General features: G+C 45.7%; 1 protein-coding gene across 2 annotated transcripts; it reads right to left on the bottom strand.

Moving 5' to 3' along the window:
• Positions 1 to 588: 588 nt before the first annotated feature.
• LOC130293174 (ATP-dependent RNA helicase DDX19A) lies at positions 589 to 18,523 on the bottom strand. Of its 2 annotated transcripts, none has more exons than XM_056541651.1 (12): positions 18,324 to 18,523; positions 15,714 to 15,771; positions 14,583 to 14,648; positions 10,632 to 10,767; positions 8,580 to 8,672; positions 8,379 to 8,481; positions 5,567 to 5,681; positions 5,035 to 5,212; positions 4,714 to 4,951; positions 4,445 to 4,607; positions 2,544 to 2,735; positions 589 to 1,829 (listed from the first exon to the last, which is right to left on the bottom strand). In XM_056541651.1, exons 1-12 carry the CDS (start codon positions 18,378 to 18,380, stop codon positions 1,768 to 1,770), a joined length of 1,461 nt encoding a protein of 486 aa, XP_056397626.1. In that variant the 5' UTR covers positions 18,381 to 18,523; the 3' UTR covers positions 589 to 1,767. The 2 variants fall into 2 exon arrangements, with proteins under 2 accessions (XP_056397626.1, XP_056397625.1); XM_056541650.1 differs by having other exon boundaries at positions 14,583 to 14,654.
• Between the last annotated feature and the right edge of the window lie 851 nt (positions 18,524 to 19,374).

A 19,374-nucleotide genomic window follows, 5' to 3' on the forward strand; every position in this document is an offset into this window, starting at 1 on the left:
CCGACAGGTGTCAGCAGAGAGCACTGTGGCCACACTGGAAAGAACAACTTAACTTCAGCAGCTGATAAGTACTGGAAGAATTAAGATTTTTTAATAGGAGTAATTTACAACTCTTACTTTCTGGAGCCAGTTGATCTAAGAGTTTTTTTTCCTGGAATACCCCTTTAGGCGATCCCTGCATGATTGACTGGTAGAGGATTTATAGAGCTCTGTCCACAGCTCAGACGTGACTGGTCGATCAAGCATTATAGATCAGCCTAGACCCCGATCTGGAATCAGACGCCTTTTTACCCGTTTCCTTGGGGGATAATGTCTATTGCCTATCCCAGAGTGTTCTAACCAGCACGCCTCCAGCTGTTACAAAACTACAACTCCCAGCATGCCCTGACTGCCAGGGTCTGTCCAGCCATGCTGGGAGTTGTAGTTTAGCAGCTGGAGGTTCCCTGGTTAGGAAACCCTGACCCAGTGAAGACCATGTATAGCAGTGTCCCCCCCCAACCAGCAGCATATCAGCTGTTCCCATACTACAACTCCCATCAGCTTTAGAGCTCCCCCTAGAGGTGACAGTAATAATCAGCTGCTCGACCGTCATCATCACGTTCTTTATTCAAACATAAGGAAAGCAGCAGGATCCCTCCCAGCGCGGACGTCGCTCCTGCAGATTATTCTACAATTTTCGTTGTCATCTAATTTAAAATTGTCCATTTTCCTAAAAACTTTAGGTACAGATTTGCTCGTTTTTTCGTCTTTAAATTTTACTTGGTAAAAGAATTTCCTGCTTCTGTTCTGAAGCAAATTTTATATAAACAAAAAAAAAAAAATGCTAAAATGTTAAACACAGGAAAGGAGGGAGAGGGGCATCATGTGACCCAGCAAAAACGGAGCGGAACCCACCGAATTACTACTGGGCGAGACCCCTAGGGGGCAGGAGGGGCATCATGTGACCCAGCAAAAACGGAGCGGAACCCACCGAATAACTACCGGGCGAGACCCCTAGGGGGCAGGAGGGGCATCACATGACCCAGTGAAAATGGAGCAGAACCCTCTGAATAACTACCGGGCGAGACCCCTAGGGGGCAGGAGGGGCATCACGTGATGCAGCCAAAACAGTAGAGCCCACCGAATAACTACCGGGCAAGACCCCTAGGGGGCGGCTCCTCCAGTGCACAGTGTGATGTCTGGGAATTCACCTCACTACATATCCCAGCATGCCTTGCCTACTACTGAGCAGGGAATGCTGGGACATCCGTCTCTGCCAGAGTCAATGGCTACTAAAACTAGAAAGGAGTTCATAGCAAAGTCTATACTGAAACATAGAAAGAATAAAATAAATAGCGGGCACCGAAGGGAGGGGTTACAGCCAGGGGAAGGGGGGGGGGGGGCTTTGGGGGAGGAGGGGGCAATTAAGAAGGCTAAATAAAAATAAATAAAAAAAAGTATAGAGAAAAACTAAAATTTAAACTAAGTCCATCAGTCATGTGACCAGAGGCGGCCATAATGCTGCATCAGGTCTGTAGCGGTAAAATCTCGTGTCGGAGACTTAAGACAAAGCAGCTGATTAACCCTTTGATACAGGAAGGAAGTACTGACGGGGTTAATGCCTGGTCCGAAAGGGATGAAAAGAAAGTTAAGAATTTTTTTGTATTTTAACACTAGGCTAAAAGCTTCGGTGTACACGTCCCGCGCGCCATCTCCTTCCCCAGCAGAGGAAATTTTGGCGCAGATTTTTTAGGGTAACAATCCTGGTAGAGGCGGCCGGAGGTCGGTTCAGTTGTTGATTTTCTCGATCTCATCGATGTCGTCCGTGTCCAGCTGCTCGATCGGTTTATCTGAGAGAAAGAAGGAGACACGTGAACGTGTGGCAGCTGCGGCCCCTTCTACATTAAAGGGGAACACCCGAGGGGGGAGAAAAAACAAACATTTTCTTCAAGTCCACTGGTGCCAGAAAGTTCTACAGATTTGTAAATTACTTCTAAAATTCTTAAACCATCGAGTACTTAGCTGCTGTATGCTCCACAGAAAGTTGTGTAGTTCTTTCCAGTCTGACCCCAGTGCTCTCTGCTGACACCTCTGTCCATGTCAGGAACTGTCCAGAGCAGGAACAAATCCCCATAGAAAACCTCTCCTGCTCTGGACAGTTCCTGACATGGACAGAGGTGTCAGCAGAGAGCACTGTGGTCAGACAGAAGAAATTCAAAGAGAAGCTCTTGCGCTCGCTTCATAACCCTCCCGTGCCGAAGCACCGTTTAGAAACTGCATTTTGCAGCAAGGGGTTAAAGTTATTCTAAAACTATACTGCTCTCAACCAGGGTGCCTCCAGCTGTTGCAAAACTACAACTCCCAGCATGTAGTCTTGAAACAGCTGGAGGCACCCTGGTTGGAAACCACTGTTCTAAATTCTCCACCCACAGTGATTACAGGTCCCACGTGACTAATGCTGCACACTATGGCCCGGCTGAGCGCTGTACTATAGCGAGTGAATGGCGCGGCGGCGGACCGTACTACCGCCTCATCACACCCTTAGATACTTTTTGCAGACTTACTGAAGTGCTGCTCGATCTCCTTCAGGATGCTCATGCTGTGTCTGCTGTCCACCATGTTGATGGCGATGCCCCTCTTGCCGAAGCGCCCGGTGCGCCCGATCCGGTGCAGATACGTCTCGTTGTCCGGATTTCCGTCTTTGTCCACAGGGAGGTCAAAGTTGATCACCACCGAGACCTGCTCCACATCGATGCCTGGAAAGAATGGTCACAGTGAATTCACCTACTCACGACCAAAATGTAGTCCAGCTTGTGTGTGCCTCCTGCTGTTGCAGGACTACAACTCCCAGCATGGCAGTCCGAGCATGCGGAGAGTCGTCACCAATAATATACAGTACAGGGTAAGTGAATGCAGCAAATCCATCACTGTATCTAAACTGTAACCTGTATCTAATCTCCCAACCAGTGTTACAAACCGACAAGTCCTTAGCTGTCTGGGCATGCTGGGAGTTGTAGTTTTGCAACAGCTGCAGGCCCCCTGGTTGGTAAACACTTCCTTATGGCAGCCACACCTCAGACTTCAGTCACCAGAGTATTAGAACAGGCTTCAATAGACCAACAGCAGAATTACAACGGTGCGGACCGGACCAACGACACAACCGGAATGGTGAACAGAAAGATTTACCAGGATACAACGCGTTTCGCTGCTCGTTTTGCTTCCTCAGGCATCACAATTAGAGTTGAGTGAACTTACAGTAAATTGGCTCGTAGCGAACCTCTCAGCTCGGCTGTTTGTTAGTCTGCGTAAATTAGTTCAGCTTTTCCAAGGGCTCCCAGTTGCCTGGAAAAGATGGATACAGACCTAGAAGACCTAAGACTGTCATCCAGGCAACCAGAGCCCTTGGAAAGCTGAACTAATTTACGCAGACTAAAGTAACAAACAGCCGAGCTGAGAGGTTCGCTACGAGCCAATTTACTGTAAGTTCACTCAACTCTAATCACAATACAAAGGTACGAACAAGGTTTATATAGCAGGAGGTTTAACCACTTCCTAGCCAATAGAGATATTTAAAGGGGTACTCCGGTGAATTATTATTATTATTTTTTTTTTTTTAAATCAACTGGTGCCAGAAAGTTACAGATTTGTAAATTACTTCTATTAATAAAAATCTTAATCCTTCCTGTACTTATTAGCTGCTGAATACTACAGTAGAAATTATTTTCTGTTTGAAACACAGAGCTCTCTGCTGACATCACGAGCACAGTGCTCTCTGCTGACACCTCTGTCCATTTTAGGAACTGTCCAGAGTAAAAGGAAATTTCCATAGCAAACATATGCTGCTCTGGACAGTTCCTAAAATGGACAGAGATGTCAGCAGAGAGCACTGTGCTCGTGATGTCAGCAGAGAGCTCCATGTTCCAAAAAGGCAATAATTTCCTCTAGTATTCAGCAGCTATTAAGTACTGGAAGGATTAAGATTTTTTAATTGAAGTAATTTACAAATCTGTGTAACTTTCTGGCACCAGTTGATTTAAAAATAGTTTTTCACTGGCGTACCCCTTTAAAATATAAATAAATAACATTGATATATACCATTTCATACAATTAGACATTAGATTGCATACAAATAGAAAATTATATTCTGATTACAAATATAAAATCATGTAACAAAAGACCAAGTAGATTATATAAAATCCGAAAACAATAAGAGGGAAATCAAAAACAAGAATGAAAATCTAAATACAACAAAAAAATAAAAAAAATATATAAAACCATGAATAATAATAGATCCTATTAGCAAACATTTTCAATGGTTTCATTAAGCCAATTTAAAAATCTGAAAGGATTCCCGATTAATAAGACCTTGGTAACGATTTGGAACATTTTCAGGGATCATTTCCAGTATCATCGAGTGCAAGGAATCAATATTACAATGTCCGGTGTCACATGGGCCGTCACCCACCTCTAGCGCACACGTTGGTGGTCACCAGAACCTTTTCTTTGCCGTCTCGGAATCGGTCGATCACCGCCGCCCTCTGCTCTACCATCATCTCGCCGCTGAGTAACGCCACCTGGTGGCCTTCTTTAGATAGCTCCCCTGCGAGCCAAGAGGCCGTTTTCCGGGTCTGCGGGGGACAACACACACATCAATACACAAGTGTTGGGGGGACGACGACAGATCAGCACACGGGGGCACCCCCCCCCCACCTCCCCACAGACGACCGCACTCACGTGGCAGAAGATCATGGCTTGCGCGATGGTTATGGAGCCATAGATGTTGCACAGGGCCTTGAACTTCTCCTCGCGGCTGTTGCACAGCACGTAATACTGTTTGATGGTGTCCAGCGTCTCCTCTTCCCGCTTCAGTTTGATGATGTTGGGTTCGGGGACGACTTTCTGAGCGAATTTCCAGACGGAATCTTCAAACGTGGCCGAGAACAGGAGCATCTGGCAATCCCGCGGCAACATCCTGCAACACACAGAGAGAAGGCCCCATCAGCTTATTGCTCCAGGCAAGATGGCCGCCAAGATGGCCGCCGGCCCGATGCTCACCTCTGGATGCGGATGCTCTGGTCCTGGTGCCCTTGAGTCGCTATCATGACATCCGCCTCATCCAGCACAAACACCTTGATCTTCTTGGGATCGATGAACCTCAGCTTGGAGCACCAGTCCAGCACCGTCCCCGGGGTCCCGATCACTATCTGTTCTGCCAACTTCTGCCCGCGCTCCACTGCCCAGACGGGAAAGAGAACAGGATCAATGGCACTGGCCAAGACACACCGAGCACTGGGATAGGGCAATGTTTTCCAGTGAGTCTCCAGCTGTTGCTAAACTACAACCCCCAGCATGCCCGGACAGCCGTTGGCTGTCCGGGCATGCTGGGAGTTGTAGTTTTGCAACAGCTGGAGACACACCAGTCGGAAAATACTTGTATAAAGCCAAGATGTGATACCAAACACAAGAGCGGCACTGTCCCTGGATGAAAGCAGCCATGTTTTCTAATCCTGGATTCACCTAATATTCTGATGTAACCTACAGGACAAGAACCCTGCAGAATATTACAGCACAAGGTGGAGTCACTCACATTTGTTCCCTCGGACAGCGTAGGCCAACTTCAGCTCCGGGTGGAACTTTCCCATCTGTTCAATGACTTTCCCGGTCTGGAGAGCGAGCTCGTATGTGGGAGAAAGACACAGGCACTGCAGAGAGAAGAGGGTAAGGTCAATACTTATCTACTCCAGAGCTGCACTCATTATTCTGCTGGTGAGGTCACTGTGTACATACATTACATTACTTATCCTGTACTGATCCTGAGTTATATCCTGTATTATACTCCAGAGCTGTACTCACTATTCTGCTGGTGAGGTCACTGTGTACATACATTACATTACTTATCCTGTACTGATCCTGAGTTATATCCTGTATTATACTCCAGAGCTGCACTCACTATTCTGCTGGTGAGATCACTGTGTACATACATTACATTACTTATCTTGTACTGATCCTGACTTATATCCTGTATTATACTCCAGAGCTGTACTCACTATTCTGCTGGGGAGATCACTGTGTACATACATTACATTACTTATCCTGTACTGATCCTGAGTTATATCCTGTATTATACTCCAGAGCTGTACTCACTATTCTGCTGGTGAGGTCACTGTGTACATACATTACATTACTTATCCTGTACTGATCCTGAGTTATATCCTGTATTATACTCCAGAGCTGTACTCACTATTCTGCTGGTGAGGTCACTGTGTATATACATTACATTACTTATCCTGTACTGATCCTGAGTTATATCGTGTATTATACTCCAGAGCTGTACTCACTATTCTGCTGGTGAGATCACTGTGTACATACATTACATTACTTATCCTGTACTGATCCTGAGTTATATCCTGTATTATACCCCAGAGCTGTACTCACTATTCTGCTGGTGAGATCACTGTGTACATACATTACATTACTTATCCTGTACTGATCCTGAGTTATATCCTGTATTATACCCCAGAGCTGTACTCACTATTCTGCTGGTGAGATCACTGTGTACATACATTACATTACATTACTTCTCCTGTACTGATCCTGAGTTATATCCTGTATTATACTCCAGAGCTGTACTCACTATTCTGCTGGTGAGATCACTGTGTACATACATTACATTACTGATCCTGTACTGATCCTGAGTTATATCCTGTATTATACTCCAGAGCTGTACTCACTATTCTGCTGGTGAGATCACTGTGTACATACATTACATTACTTATCCTGTACTGATCCTGACTTATATCCTGTATTATACCCCAGAGCTGTACTCACTATTCTGCTGGTGAGATCACTGTGTACATACATTACATTACTTATCCTGTACTGATCCTGACTTATATCCTGTATTATACTCCAGAGCTGTACTCACTATTCTGCTGGTGGAGTCACTTTGTACATAGGATAATTAATATACAGTGACCTCCCCAGCAGAATAGTGAGTACAGCTCTGGAGTATAATACAGGATATAACTCAGGATCAGTACAGGATGAGTAATGTAATGTATGTACACAGTGACCTCACCAGCAGAATAGTGAGTACAGCTCTGGGGTATAATACAGGATATAACTCAGGATCAGTACAGGATAAGTAATGTAATGTATGTACACAGTGACCTCACCAGCAGAATAGTGAGTGCAGCTCTGCAGTATAATACAGGATATAACTCAGGATCAGTACAGGATAAATAATGTAATGTATGTACACAATGACCTCACCAGCAGAATAGTGAGTACAGCTCTGGGGTATAATACAGGATATAACTCAGGATCAGTACAGGATAAGTAATCTAATGTATGTACACAGTGACCTCACCAGCAGAATAGTGAGTACAGCTCTGGGGTATAATACAGGATATAACTCAGGATCAGTACAGGATAAGTAATGTAATGTATGTACACAGTGACCTCACCAGCAGAATAGTGAGTACAGCTCTGGGGTATAATACAGGATATAACTCAGGATCAGTACAGGATAAGTAATGTAATGTATGTACACAGTGACCTCACCAGCAGAATAGTGAGTACAGCTCTGGAGTATAATACAGGATATAACTCAGGATCAGTACAGGATAAGTAATGTAATGTATATACACAGTGACCTCACCAGCAGAATAGTGAGTACAGCTCTGGAGTATAATACAGGATATAACTCAGGATCAGTACAGGATAAGTAATGTAATGTATGTACACAGTGACCTCACCAGCAGAATAGTGAGTACAGCTCTGGGGTATAATACAGGATATAACTCAGGATCAGTACAGGATAAGTAATGTAATGTATGTACACAGTGACCCCACCAGCAGAATAGTGTGTACAGCTCTGGAGTATAATACAGGATATAACTCCGGATCAGTACAGGATAAGTAATGTAATGTATGTACACAGTGATCTCACCAGCAGAATAGTGAGTACAGCTCTGGAGTATAATACAGGATATAACTCCGGATCAGTACAGGATAAGTAATGTAATGTATGTACACAGTGACCTCACCAGCAGAATAGTGAGTACAGCTCTGGGGTATAATACAGGATATAACTCAGGATCAGTACAGGATAAGTAATGTAATGTATGTACACAGTGACCTCACCAGCAGAATAGTGAGTACAGCTCTGGGGTATAATACAGGATATAACTCAGGATCAGTACAGGATAAGTAATGTAATGTATGTATACAGTGATCTCACCAGCAGAATAGTGAGTACAGCTCTGGGGTATAATACAGGATATAACTCAGGATCAGTACAGGATAAGTAATGTAATGTATGTATACAGTGATCTCACCAGCAGAATAGTGAGTGCAGCTCTGCAGTATAGTACAGGATGAAGTTTCTTCACACTGACCTGTGGGAATCTGTTTGCTGGGTTGACTCTGGATAACATGGCCAAAACAAAGGCTGCCGTCTTCCCTGTTCCGGACTGTGACTGAGCGATCAGGTTCTGGGGGCTGTAATACACAGAATTAGACAGCGAGTCCCATAAGGTTCCACTGTAGCGTCCGTGCAGCAGTTTGTGCCCCTCCCCCCATATACACTGGATACTTACGGCTCCGCCAGCATCATTGGCAGCGCGTTCTCCTGGATCTTTGAGGGTCTGTTGAACCCCATGGCATAAACTCCTTGTAGAAGTTGGGGCTTCCTAAAAGGACAAAATTAAGTTTGAGACACCAAATCTATAAGCCCCTCGGCCGCCTCCTATCTATATGATCCCTCATTTACAAGGGGTTTATTTTAGAGGTGAGATTACAGAGATCTTTATGCATTAAAGGGGAACTCTGGTCCATAAGTACTTCTCCCCTATCCACAGAATCGCAGGCATGTTGTAGTTTTGCAACAGCTGCAGGAACCCTGGTTGGGAAACACTGATATGGATTATAAAAACCCAACTCATGGCTTTCCAGCTGTTTCAATAACTACAACTCCCAGCATGCCCGGACAGCTGTTGGCTGTCTGGGCATGCTGGGAGTTGTAGTTTTGCAACAGCAGGAGGTGCCCTGGTTGGGAAACACTGCTATGGATTATCCATCTCCAACTCACGGCTCTCCAGCTGTTGCAGGACTACAACTCCCAGCATGCCAGAACAGCCTTCAGCTGTTGGGAGTTGTAGGCACACTGGTTGTAAAACTCCTGCTTTTTCATTCAGGGAGAGAAAGAATCCAGGAACAATTGGATTTTTAAGGAATGACTGGCAGGTTGGTAGTGGGACCTTTCATTCTGTTCCCGGCCAGACCAGGATATCAGTGTGGCCCAAGTCAGCACAGGTGCTGAAGACAGCTGGTTACTGGGCTTCAAAGGGGTTATGCAGGAAAACATTTTTTTTTTATATATCAACTGGGTCCAGAAAGTTAAACAGATTTGTAAATTACTTCTACTAAAACAATCTTAATCCTTCCAATAGTTATCAGCTGCTGAAGTTGAGTTGTTCTTTTCTGTCCAACTGCTTTCTGATGACCCCAGTCTTGGGAGCTGTCCAAAGTAGGAGCAAATCCCCTTGGCATTTGCTATGGGGATTCGCTCCTACTCTGGACAGCTCCTGAGACCGGAGTCATCAGAAACGAACAACTCAACTTCAGCAGCTGATAACTATTGGAAGGATTAAGATTTTTTTTAGTAGATGTAATTTACAAATCTGTAACTTTCTGGAGCCAGTTGAGAATATATAAAAAGTTTTTCCCTGGAATACCCCTTTAAAGACAAGAGGTAACCCAGTCTGCAGGAGAGGCTGGACGGGCATGCTGGGAGCTGTAGTTTTGCTGGAGGCACCCTGGTTGGGAAACACTTGGGACAACCTTTGGCTCTATGTATCTCTATGGTGGAGCGGGATAAGTCCTTATGTAATAGAGTTCCCCTTTAAGTTATTTTCCGCGCTAATGAAACAACACGGCAGAGTTTATCCAGCGCCGGAGGAGCACATCTGTTCGGGAGGCGCCGGCGCCATTCATTACGAAGAGAGCAGAAGCTATTAGAGGCCCCAGAGCCTGCGTGCAGGGGCGGGGGCACGCTTCCTCGGAGCTGGTTGCCGTGGAGACGTAGGCGAGAGATTTGGCTGGGTAATGTAATTAGAGCTGCTCCTTCGCAGTGGATGCACATTACTGTGACCAGCAGAATAACACAGAATATCTTCATGCGTCTAACACTAAAGGGGGCTCCCGGGGAGAGAATGCGCAAAATCTGGCTACATTGTATTCTACATAACGTTGATGCCGAGTGGGTTTTATGGGGGGGTCCTTCTGAGCAAGGGCCAAAATAATGGGACCCCCAATGCCTTCAATACAGATCATGAGCCTGGACGACATTACCAGCAGCATTGGGTCTCAACTCCCTGCATAACTTTAAGCCAGTGTTTCCCAGAGTGTCTCCAGCTGTTGCAAAACTCCAACTCCCAGCATGCCCGGACAGCCGACGGCTGTCCGGGCATGCTTGGAGTTGTAGTTTTGCAACAGCTGGAGACACCCTGGTTGGAAAACACTGCATTGGGCACTTTGATTTTTTGTGGGTGCGACTAGTGATCACATGACCTAGTTACACTAAAGAAATGCTTTAATGCAAGGGGGGGTGTTTGTAGAGGTCACATGTTGATCGGTCTCCCAGAACTTACAGCCTCAGCTCCTCGAAGGACTTGACAGAATACAGGGGGGAGTTGGGGTCGCGCTGCAGAACCTCCACTTGGTTGGTGGTGTTGACCAGGTTGTTCCGTATGAGTTTATTGAGCAGCGACTGCGCAGCTTTATCCTCTGGAGACAAATAAATGGAGAAATATAAATATACAGAAGGTCGTGTAGAGACACTTAACACTAAAACATTAGGACTGTAGGTTATAATCGAATTCCCCTATATAACGTGCGGACTGTATAATATTCCCCTATATAACGTGCGGACTGTATAATATTCCCCTATATAACACGTGCGGACTGTATAATATTCCCCTATATAACACGTGCGGACTGTATAATATTCCCCTATATAACACGTGCGGACTGTATAATGTTGCCCTATATAACACGTGCGGACTGTATAATGTTGCCCTATATAACACGTGCGGACTGTATAATGTTGCCCTATATAACACGTGCGGACTGTATAATGTTGCCCTATATAACACGTGCGGACTGTATAATGTTGCCCTATATAACACGTGCGGACTGTATAATGTTCCCCTATATAACACGTGCGGACTGTATAATGTTCCCCTATATAACACGTGCGGACTGTATAATGTTCCCCTATATAACACGTGCGGACTGTATAATGTTCCCCTATATAACACGTGCGGACTGTATAATGTTCCCCTATATAACACGTGCGGACTGTATAATGTTCCCCTATATAACACGTGCGGACTGTATAATGTTCCCCTATATAACACGTGCGGACTGTATAATGTTCCCCTATATAACACGTGCGGACTGTATAATGTTCCCCTATATAACACGTGCGGACTGTATAATGTTCCCCTATATAACACGTGCGGACTGTATAATGTTCCCCTATATAACACGTGCGGACTGTATAATGTTCCCCTATATAACACGTGCGGACTGTATAATATTCCCCTATATAACACGTGCGGACTGTATAATATTCCCCTATATAACACGTGCGGACTGTATAATATTCCCCTATATAACACGTGCGGACTGTATAATATTCCCCTATATAACACGTGCGGACTGTATATTCCCCTATATAACACGTGCGGACTGTATATTCCCCTATATAACACGTGCGGACTGTATATTCCCCTATATAACACGTGCGGACTGTATATTCCCCTATATAACACGTGCGGACTGTATATTCCCCTATATAACACGTGCGGACTGTATAATATTCCCCTATATAACACGTGCGGACTGTATAATATTCCCCTATATAACACGTGCGGACTGTATAATATTCCCCTATATAACACGTGCGGACTGTATAATATTCCCCTATATAACACGTGCGGACTGTATAATATTCCCCTATATAACACGTGCGGACTGTATAATATTCCCCTATATAACACGTGCGGACTGTATAATATTCCCCTATATAACACGTGCGGACTGTATAATATTCCCCTATATAACACGTGCGGACTGTATAATATTCCCCTATATAACACGTGCGGACTGTATAATATTCCCCTATATAACACGTGCGGACTGTATAATATTCCCCTATATAACACGTGCGGACTGTATAATATTCCCCTATATAACACGTGCGGACTGTATAATATTCCCCTATATAACACGTGCGGACTGTATAATATTCCCCTATATAACACGTGTGGACTGTATAATATTCCCCTATATAACACGTGTGGACTGTATAATATTCCCCTATATAACACGTGTGGACTGTATATTCCCCTATATAACACGTGTGGACTGTATAATATTCCCCTATATAACGTGCGGACTGTATAATATTCCCCTATATAACGTGCGGACTGTATATTCCCCTATATAACGTGCTGACTGTATAATATTCCCCTATATAACGTGCGGACTGTATAATATTCCCCTATATAACGTGTGGACTGTATAATATTCCCCTATATAACGTGCGGACTGTATAATATTCCCCTATATAACGTGCGGACTGTATAATATTCCCCTATATAACGTGCTGACTGTATAATATTCCCCTATATAACGTGTGGACTGTATAATATTCCCCTATATAACGTGTGGACTGTATAATATTCCCCTATATAACGTGCTGACTGTATAATATTCCCCTATATAACGTGTGGACTGTATAATATTCCCCTATATAACGTGTGGACTGTATAATATTCCCCTATATAACGTGCTGACTGTATAATATTCCCCTATATAACGTGCTGACTGTATAATATTCCCCTATATAACGTGCTGACTGTATAATATTCCCCTATATAACGTGCTGACTGTATAATATTCCCCTATATAACGTGTGGACTGTATAAGACAATTCATATAAAGTATAATGTACGGACTAGAGAGAATTCATCTATAATGAATGGAGCGGATTGTAGGTTATGATGGATTCATATAAACTGCTCAAAAAACATAAAGGGAACATAAACACCACAATGTAACTCCAAGTCACTGACACTTGTGTGAGATCCCACTGTTCACTCAGGAAGAACACTGATTGACAATCAATTTCACATGGAACAGACAACACGTGGAAATTATAGGCAATTAGCAAGACAACCCCAATAAAGGAGTGGTTCTGCACTTCCTGGCTGATGTTTTGGTCACTTTTGAATGCTGGCGGTGCTTTCACTCTAGTGGTAGCATGAGACGGAGTCTACAACCCACACAATGGCTCAGGTAGTGCAGCTCATCCAGGATGGCACATCAATGCGAGCTGTGGCAAGAAGGTTTGCTGTGTCTGTCAGCGTAGTGTCCAGAGCATGGAGGCGCTACCAGGATACAGGTCAGTACATCAGGAGACGGGGAGGAGGCCGTAGGAGGGCAACACCCCAGCAGCAGGATCACTACCTCCACCTTTGTGCAAGGAGTAGCACTGCCAGAGCCCTGCAAAATGACCTCCAGCAGGTCACAAATGTGCATGTGTCCACTCAAATGGTCAGAAACAGACTCCATGAGGGTGGCATGAGGGCCCGACGTCCACAGGTGGGGATTTTGCTTACAGCCCAACACCATGCAGGACATTTGGCATTTACCAGAGAACACCAAGATTGACAAATTCACCACTGACGCCCTGTGCTCTTCACAGATGAAAGCAGGTTCACACTGAGCACGTGTGACAGAGTCTGGAGACGCCATGGAGAACATTCTGCTGCCTGCAACATCCTCCAGCATGACCGGTTTGGCGGTGGGTCAGTAATGGTGTGGGGTGGCCCTCCATGTGCTTGCCAGAGGTAGCCTGACTGCCATTAGGTACCGAGATGAGATCCTCAGACCCCTTGTGAGACCATATGCTGGTGCGGTTGGGTTCCTCCTAATACAAGACAATTCTGGACCTCATGTGGCTGGAGTGTGTCAGCAGTTCCTACAAGAGGAAGGCATTGATGCTATGGACTGGCCACCCGTTCCCCTGAATCCGATTGAGCACATCTGGGACGTCTCGCTGCATCCACCACAGACTGTCCAGGAGTTGGCGGATGCTTTAGTCCAGGTCTGGGAGGACATACCTCAGGAGACCATCCCCCACCTCATCAGGATCATGCCCAAGCGTTGTAGGGAGGTCATACGGGTACGTGGAGGCCACACACACTACTGAGCCTCATTGGGACTTGTATTAAGGACATTACATAAAGTTGGATCAGCCTGTAGTGGGGTTTTCCTCTGTGATTTTGAGGGTGACTCCATATCCAGACCTCCAGGGGTTAATACATGTGATTTCCATTGATAATTTTTGTGTGATTTTGTTCTAGAGACGAAAGTATTTCGTACGATTAGTTCATTCATTCAGATCTAGGATGTGTTATCTTAGTGTTCACTTTAGTTTTTTGAGCCGTGTATAATGTACGGCGCGGACTGTAGGTTATGATATAATTCGTATATAACATATGGAGCGGACGCAGCATATTTCGCAGCCTCACCTTTATCATCGTCCTCGGACTTTTCTTCTCCATTGTTCGTCTTCTCTGCTCCGTTGTCTACAGGATCTGTTCCTGGGACAAGAAGAATAAAGAGACTGATGTCAGGATGAGCGATCATGTGACAGACGAGTCCGGTCAATGGGGGACGTATCATTATTTGTTTACGGTAGAAGCATTTTACCCCTTTTCCCGAATTCTAAATTATGTGCAGAAGCGCTAAATTTATCAATCTATGAGCTTCATAAATTGCGGGTAAATATAATCATCTCCTTAATCCACTTTTTGGAAAATAGAATCAATGATTTAGAGCATCTTGCTACGTTAAGTCCAAGATGGTTTATATTTGCGCAAAAAAAACAGCTCTTGCGGCAAAATTTTTGGTGTAAAAAAAAAAAGTACGCAGTTAATAAATCCATGTGTACTATAGATGTCACTCCAAGGTACCCTGATTCAGCCACATCTGGAGGACATGCTCTACCAAAACCTGCGCAAAAAAATTGCGGAAAAAAAGGGCTTGCGCAAAAAAAAAAAATACACACAAAACAGGGGTAAAATCTTTGATACATGTCCCCCAGTGAGATGATCCGTTCAGGGGCGACAGGTTTTTATCTAATGATCAGGATCAATTACCTGTAACCTACAAAACTTTGCCCTAAGGCCGTGTTCAGACACTGCAGCTACTTACAGTGAATGACAAACTGTGGTAAAAATGGCGCACTTTAATAAAATTGGGGTCATCTGCTAAAGAAAAAATGCATGCGGAAAAATATATATATATTTTATTGCTTACAAAAACACGTACACGAGACACGGTAACAACAACGCTCTGGCGCAGGAGAAATACCATCACCTTAGAGGGGATTAACCAGCTGGAAAGTTAAAGGGGGTTTCTCGTATATAACACTTGTCAAAACTAACAAAAGGCATGCTGGGAGTTATAGTTTCATCACAGGCTGATGGACATAGTAATACGTAAGATGTAGGGGGAGGCTCCATGAGACATGCTCGTGTATTATACAGGATGAAGGCCTGGTCATAGGTAAAAGGTTATGAGCTGTGGCACGGAGGTCACGGGGGGGGGGGGGGGGGGGGGTCGTGTGGCTGGAGTGTTGGCAGACGCCTCATACTCACCGTTACTCTCTGGTTTTGGGGTTTCGACTTTATCATCTTTCAGCTGCAGCTTGGTTAACTGAGGGAGAGAGAATAAGAGCGGTCAGAAAGGAACAAGACAGAACTATAGGCGGCCATACAGGAGCTGCGGGGTCTGCAGTCATGTGATCTGAATGAGGGAGGTAGATACAGCCAGAAGACTATCCCCCCTACAGACATCCTCCCACATTACATTACTTATCCTGTATTATACCCCAGAGCTGTACTCACTATTCTGCTGGTGAGGTCACTGTGTACATACATTACATTACTTAGGCTGGGTCCACACTACGTTTTGTCCCATACGGGAGCGCATACGGCAGGAGGGAGCTAAAACCTTGCGCTCCCGTATGTGACCGTATGCGCTCCCGTATGTCATTCACTTCAATGAGCCGACCGGAGTGAAACGTTCGGTCGGCTCATTTTTGCGCCGTATGCGCTTTTACAACCAGACCTAAAACCGTGGTTGACCACGGTTTTAGGTCCGGTTGTAAAAGCGCATACGGCGCAAAAATGAGCCGACCGGACCGAACGTTTCACTCCGGTCGGCTCATTGAAATGAATGACATACGGGAGCGCATACGGTAACATACGGGAGCGCGAGCTTTTAGCTCCCCCCTGCCGTATGCGCTCCCGTATGGGACAAAACGTAGTGTGGACCCAGCCTTATCCTGTATTCTACTCCAGAGCTGTACTCACTATTCTGCTGGTGAGGTCACTGTGTACATACATTACATTACTTATCCTGTACTGATCCTGAGTTATATCCTGTATTATACCCCAGAGCTGTACTCACTATTCTGCTGGTGAGGTCACTGTGTACATACATTACATTACTTATCCTGTACTGATCCTGAGTTATGTCCTGTATTATACTCCAGAGCTGTACTCACTATTCTGCTGGTGAGGCCACTGTGTACATACATTACATTACTTATCCTGTACTGATCCTGAGTTATATCCTGTATTATACTCCAGAGCTGTACTCACTATTCTGCTGGTGAGATCACTGTGTACATACATTACATTACTGATCCATAACTGATCCTGAGTTATATCCTGTATTATACTCCAGAGCTGTACTCACTATTCTGCTGGTGAGGGCAGTCTGGCACCCCACTGCATACTGATTTGCATTATAACAAATAAAGTAGTACTGGACCCATGTATGCGAGTGCCCCCGTTATTTCTTTATTGCTATATATAGCAACAAACCCGCACCGTCCAGTGTTCAATCATCCAACCCTCTTTATATGAGCAGCTGATCACATTTCTACTGTATATCCAGCTGTAGTATATACCAGAACCTGCTCCGGTTCAGACATCTCAGCCCCTTAGTCCCTTTCCTATGTAGTGGATTCTGTGGGATCGGTCTTGTTTACCCCCCATAGTTGTGACTATAAGGATCTATAGATCTCATCCTCCACATTAGAGTCCATTATCTGTGAGGTCCAGGGGTGGTCACGTTCTATTGCAGTTCTTCCTGGCAGCTCCTCATACAGGTCAGGGGTGGTCACGTTCTATTGCAGTTCTTCCTGGCAGCTCCTCATACAGGTCAGGGGTGGTCACGTTCTATTGCAGTTCTTCCTGGCAGCTCCTCATACAGGTCAGGTCTGTTCCCGTAGGGTCATATTGCTCTCTGATACACCCGCAGGGTCGTCCTCCATAGCCGCCTGGATTTCTTCTGTGGGATTTTCGTTGCATCCTGAACGATTCTTACGGCTGCTGTGGTGAAGTCTTTCTTGGCTCGGTATGAAGATATCCCCGGATTCTCTCCACTAAATAAGCGATTGGACAGTAGTGACCGGCGCCATATCCTCTCCCATCTGCGTAAAGCTGCATTACATTGTTATACAGGTGACACTTCTTTTCTGCTCCCCATAGCTCAGTATGTCACCTGCTCAAAGCATCCACATGAGACTCAAACTGACTCCCTGACTATTTATACACTGATAGGAATAGTAATGTACGAAGCCACATCGGCCTCCATCACTGGGCAGTGTCCTATAAAGTATACAGGTTCCTGCCATCACCTTTTATCACTGTGTATGGATGGTAAGTTATAAAGTATACAGGTTCCTGCCCCATCGGCCTCTATTAGTGTGTATGGATGGTAAGTTATAAAGTATACAGGTTCCTGCCCCATTGGCCTCTATCAGTGTGTATGGACGGTGAATTATAAAGCATACAGGTTCCAGTCTCCGGACTCTGTGTGATCCCCTCACATCCCTGGTTCCCCATCACTACATCCCTTGAAGTCTCCCCACCACCACCACCCGGCCCCGGGGAGTCTCCCCACCACCACCACCACCACCCCCACCACCACCCGGCCCCGGGGAGTCTCCCCCCCACCACCCCCACCACCACCACCACCCGGCCCCGGGGAGTCTCCCCACCACCACCCCCACCCCCACCACCACCACCACCACCACCACCCGGCCCCGGGGAGTCTCCCCACCACCACCACCACCACCACCACCACCACCACCACCACCACCACCACCACCACCACCACCACCACCACCACCACCCGGCCCCGGGGAGTCTCGGGCAGATGAGACCCCATATTAAGTATCTCCCCCGGCTGCTCACCGACTCGGCCGCCGCCTCTTGCTCGTCCACCGCCAGGGCCCAGGAATCAGTCGCCATCGTGCTTCAAACCTCCGACACCGGAACCAACAGAACCAAACCGAGCAGCCGCTTCCGCCAGCAACCTGCCAATGAGAATGAAGCGGAACCCGCCCTGGTGCGCCTAAATATCCTCCCGCCCAGAAGCAGAGAACACACACTTCCGTTCCGCGCTCCGGATGTTCTGTTCCCGCCTCTCCCCGGGCTGTGGCGCTGACGTCACGTCGTAGGACGGTGTGAAGAGAAAGCGCAGTCGTCATGGAGACCGGCAGTGAAGGCGACCTGTGTGTGGTAGAGAGGGGTACACAGCGCTGTAGTGGGGGCTCGGACTGTATCACACCTGATGAGCTTAGATACACAGCTCCACAAACACTGTCCACACGTGACAGGACCCAATACATGGCTCAGCAGACAGTATCACATACCATAGGCTTAGATACACCAGCTCATTAGACAGACTTACATATAAGACTAGATACTCAGCTCAGCCGACAGTATCACACATCGTAGGCTTAGATACACCAGCTCATTAGACAGACTTACATATAAGACTAGATACTCAGCTCAGCAGACAGTATCACACACCATAGGCTTAGATACACCAGCTCATTAGACAGACTTACATATAAGACTAGATACTCAGCTCAGCAGACAGTATCACACACCATAGGCTTAGATACACCAGCTCATTAGACAGACTTACATATAAGACTAGATACTCAGCTCAGCCGACAGTATCACACATCGTAGGCTTAGATACACCAGCTCATTAGACAGACTTACATATAAGACTAGATACTCAGCTCAGCAGACAGTATCACACATCATAGGCTTAGATACACCAGCTCATTAGACAAATTTACACATAAGATTAGATAAACAGCTTCACAAACACTGTCCACACATGACAGGACCCAAATACATGGCTCAGTGGACAGTATCACACATCATAGGCTTAGATACACAGCTTCACAAACACTGACCACACCTGACAGGACCCAAATACATGGCTCAG

Source organism: Hyla sarda, chromosome 10 (assembly GCF_029499605.1).
Source record: "Hyla sarda isolate aHylSar1 chromosome 10, aHylSar1.hap1, whole genome shotgun sequence".
In the NCBI taxonomy this organism is placed as follows: Eukaryota; Metazoa; Chordata; class Amphibia; order Anura; family Hylidae; genus Hyla; species Hyla sarda.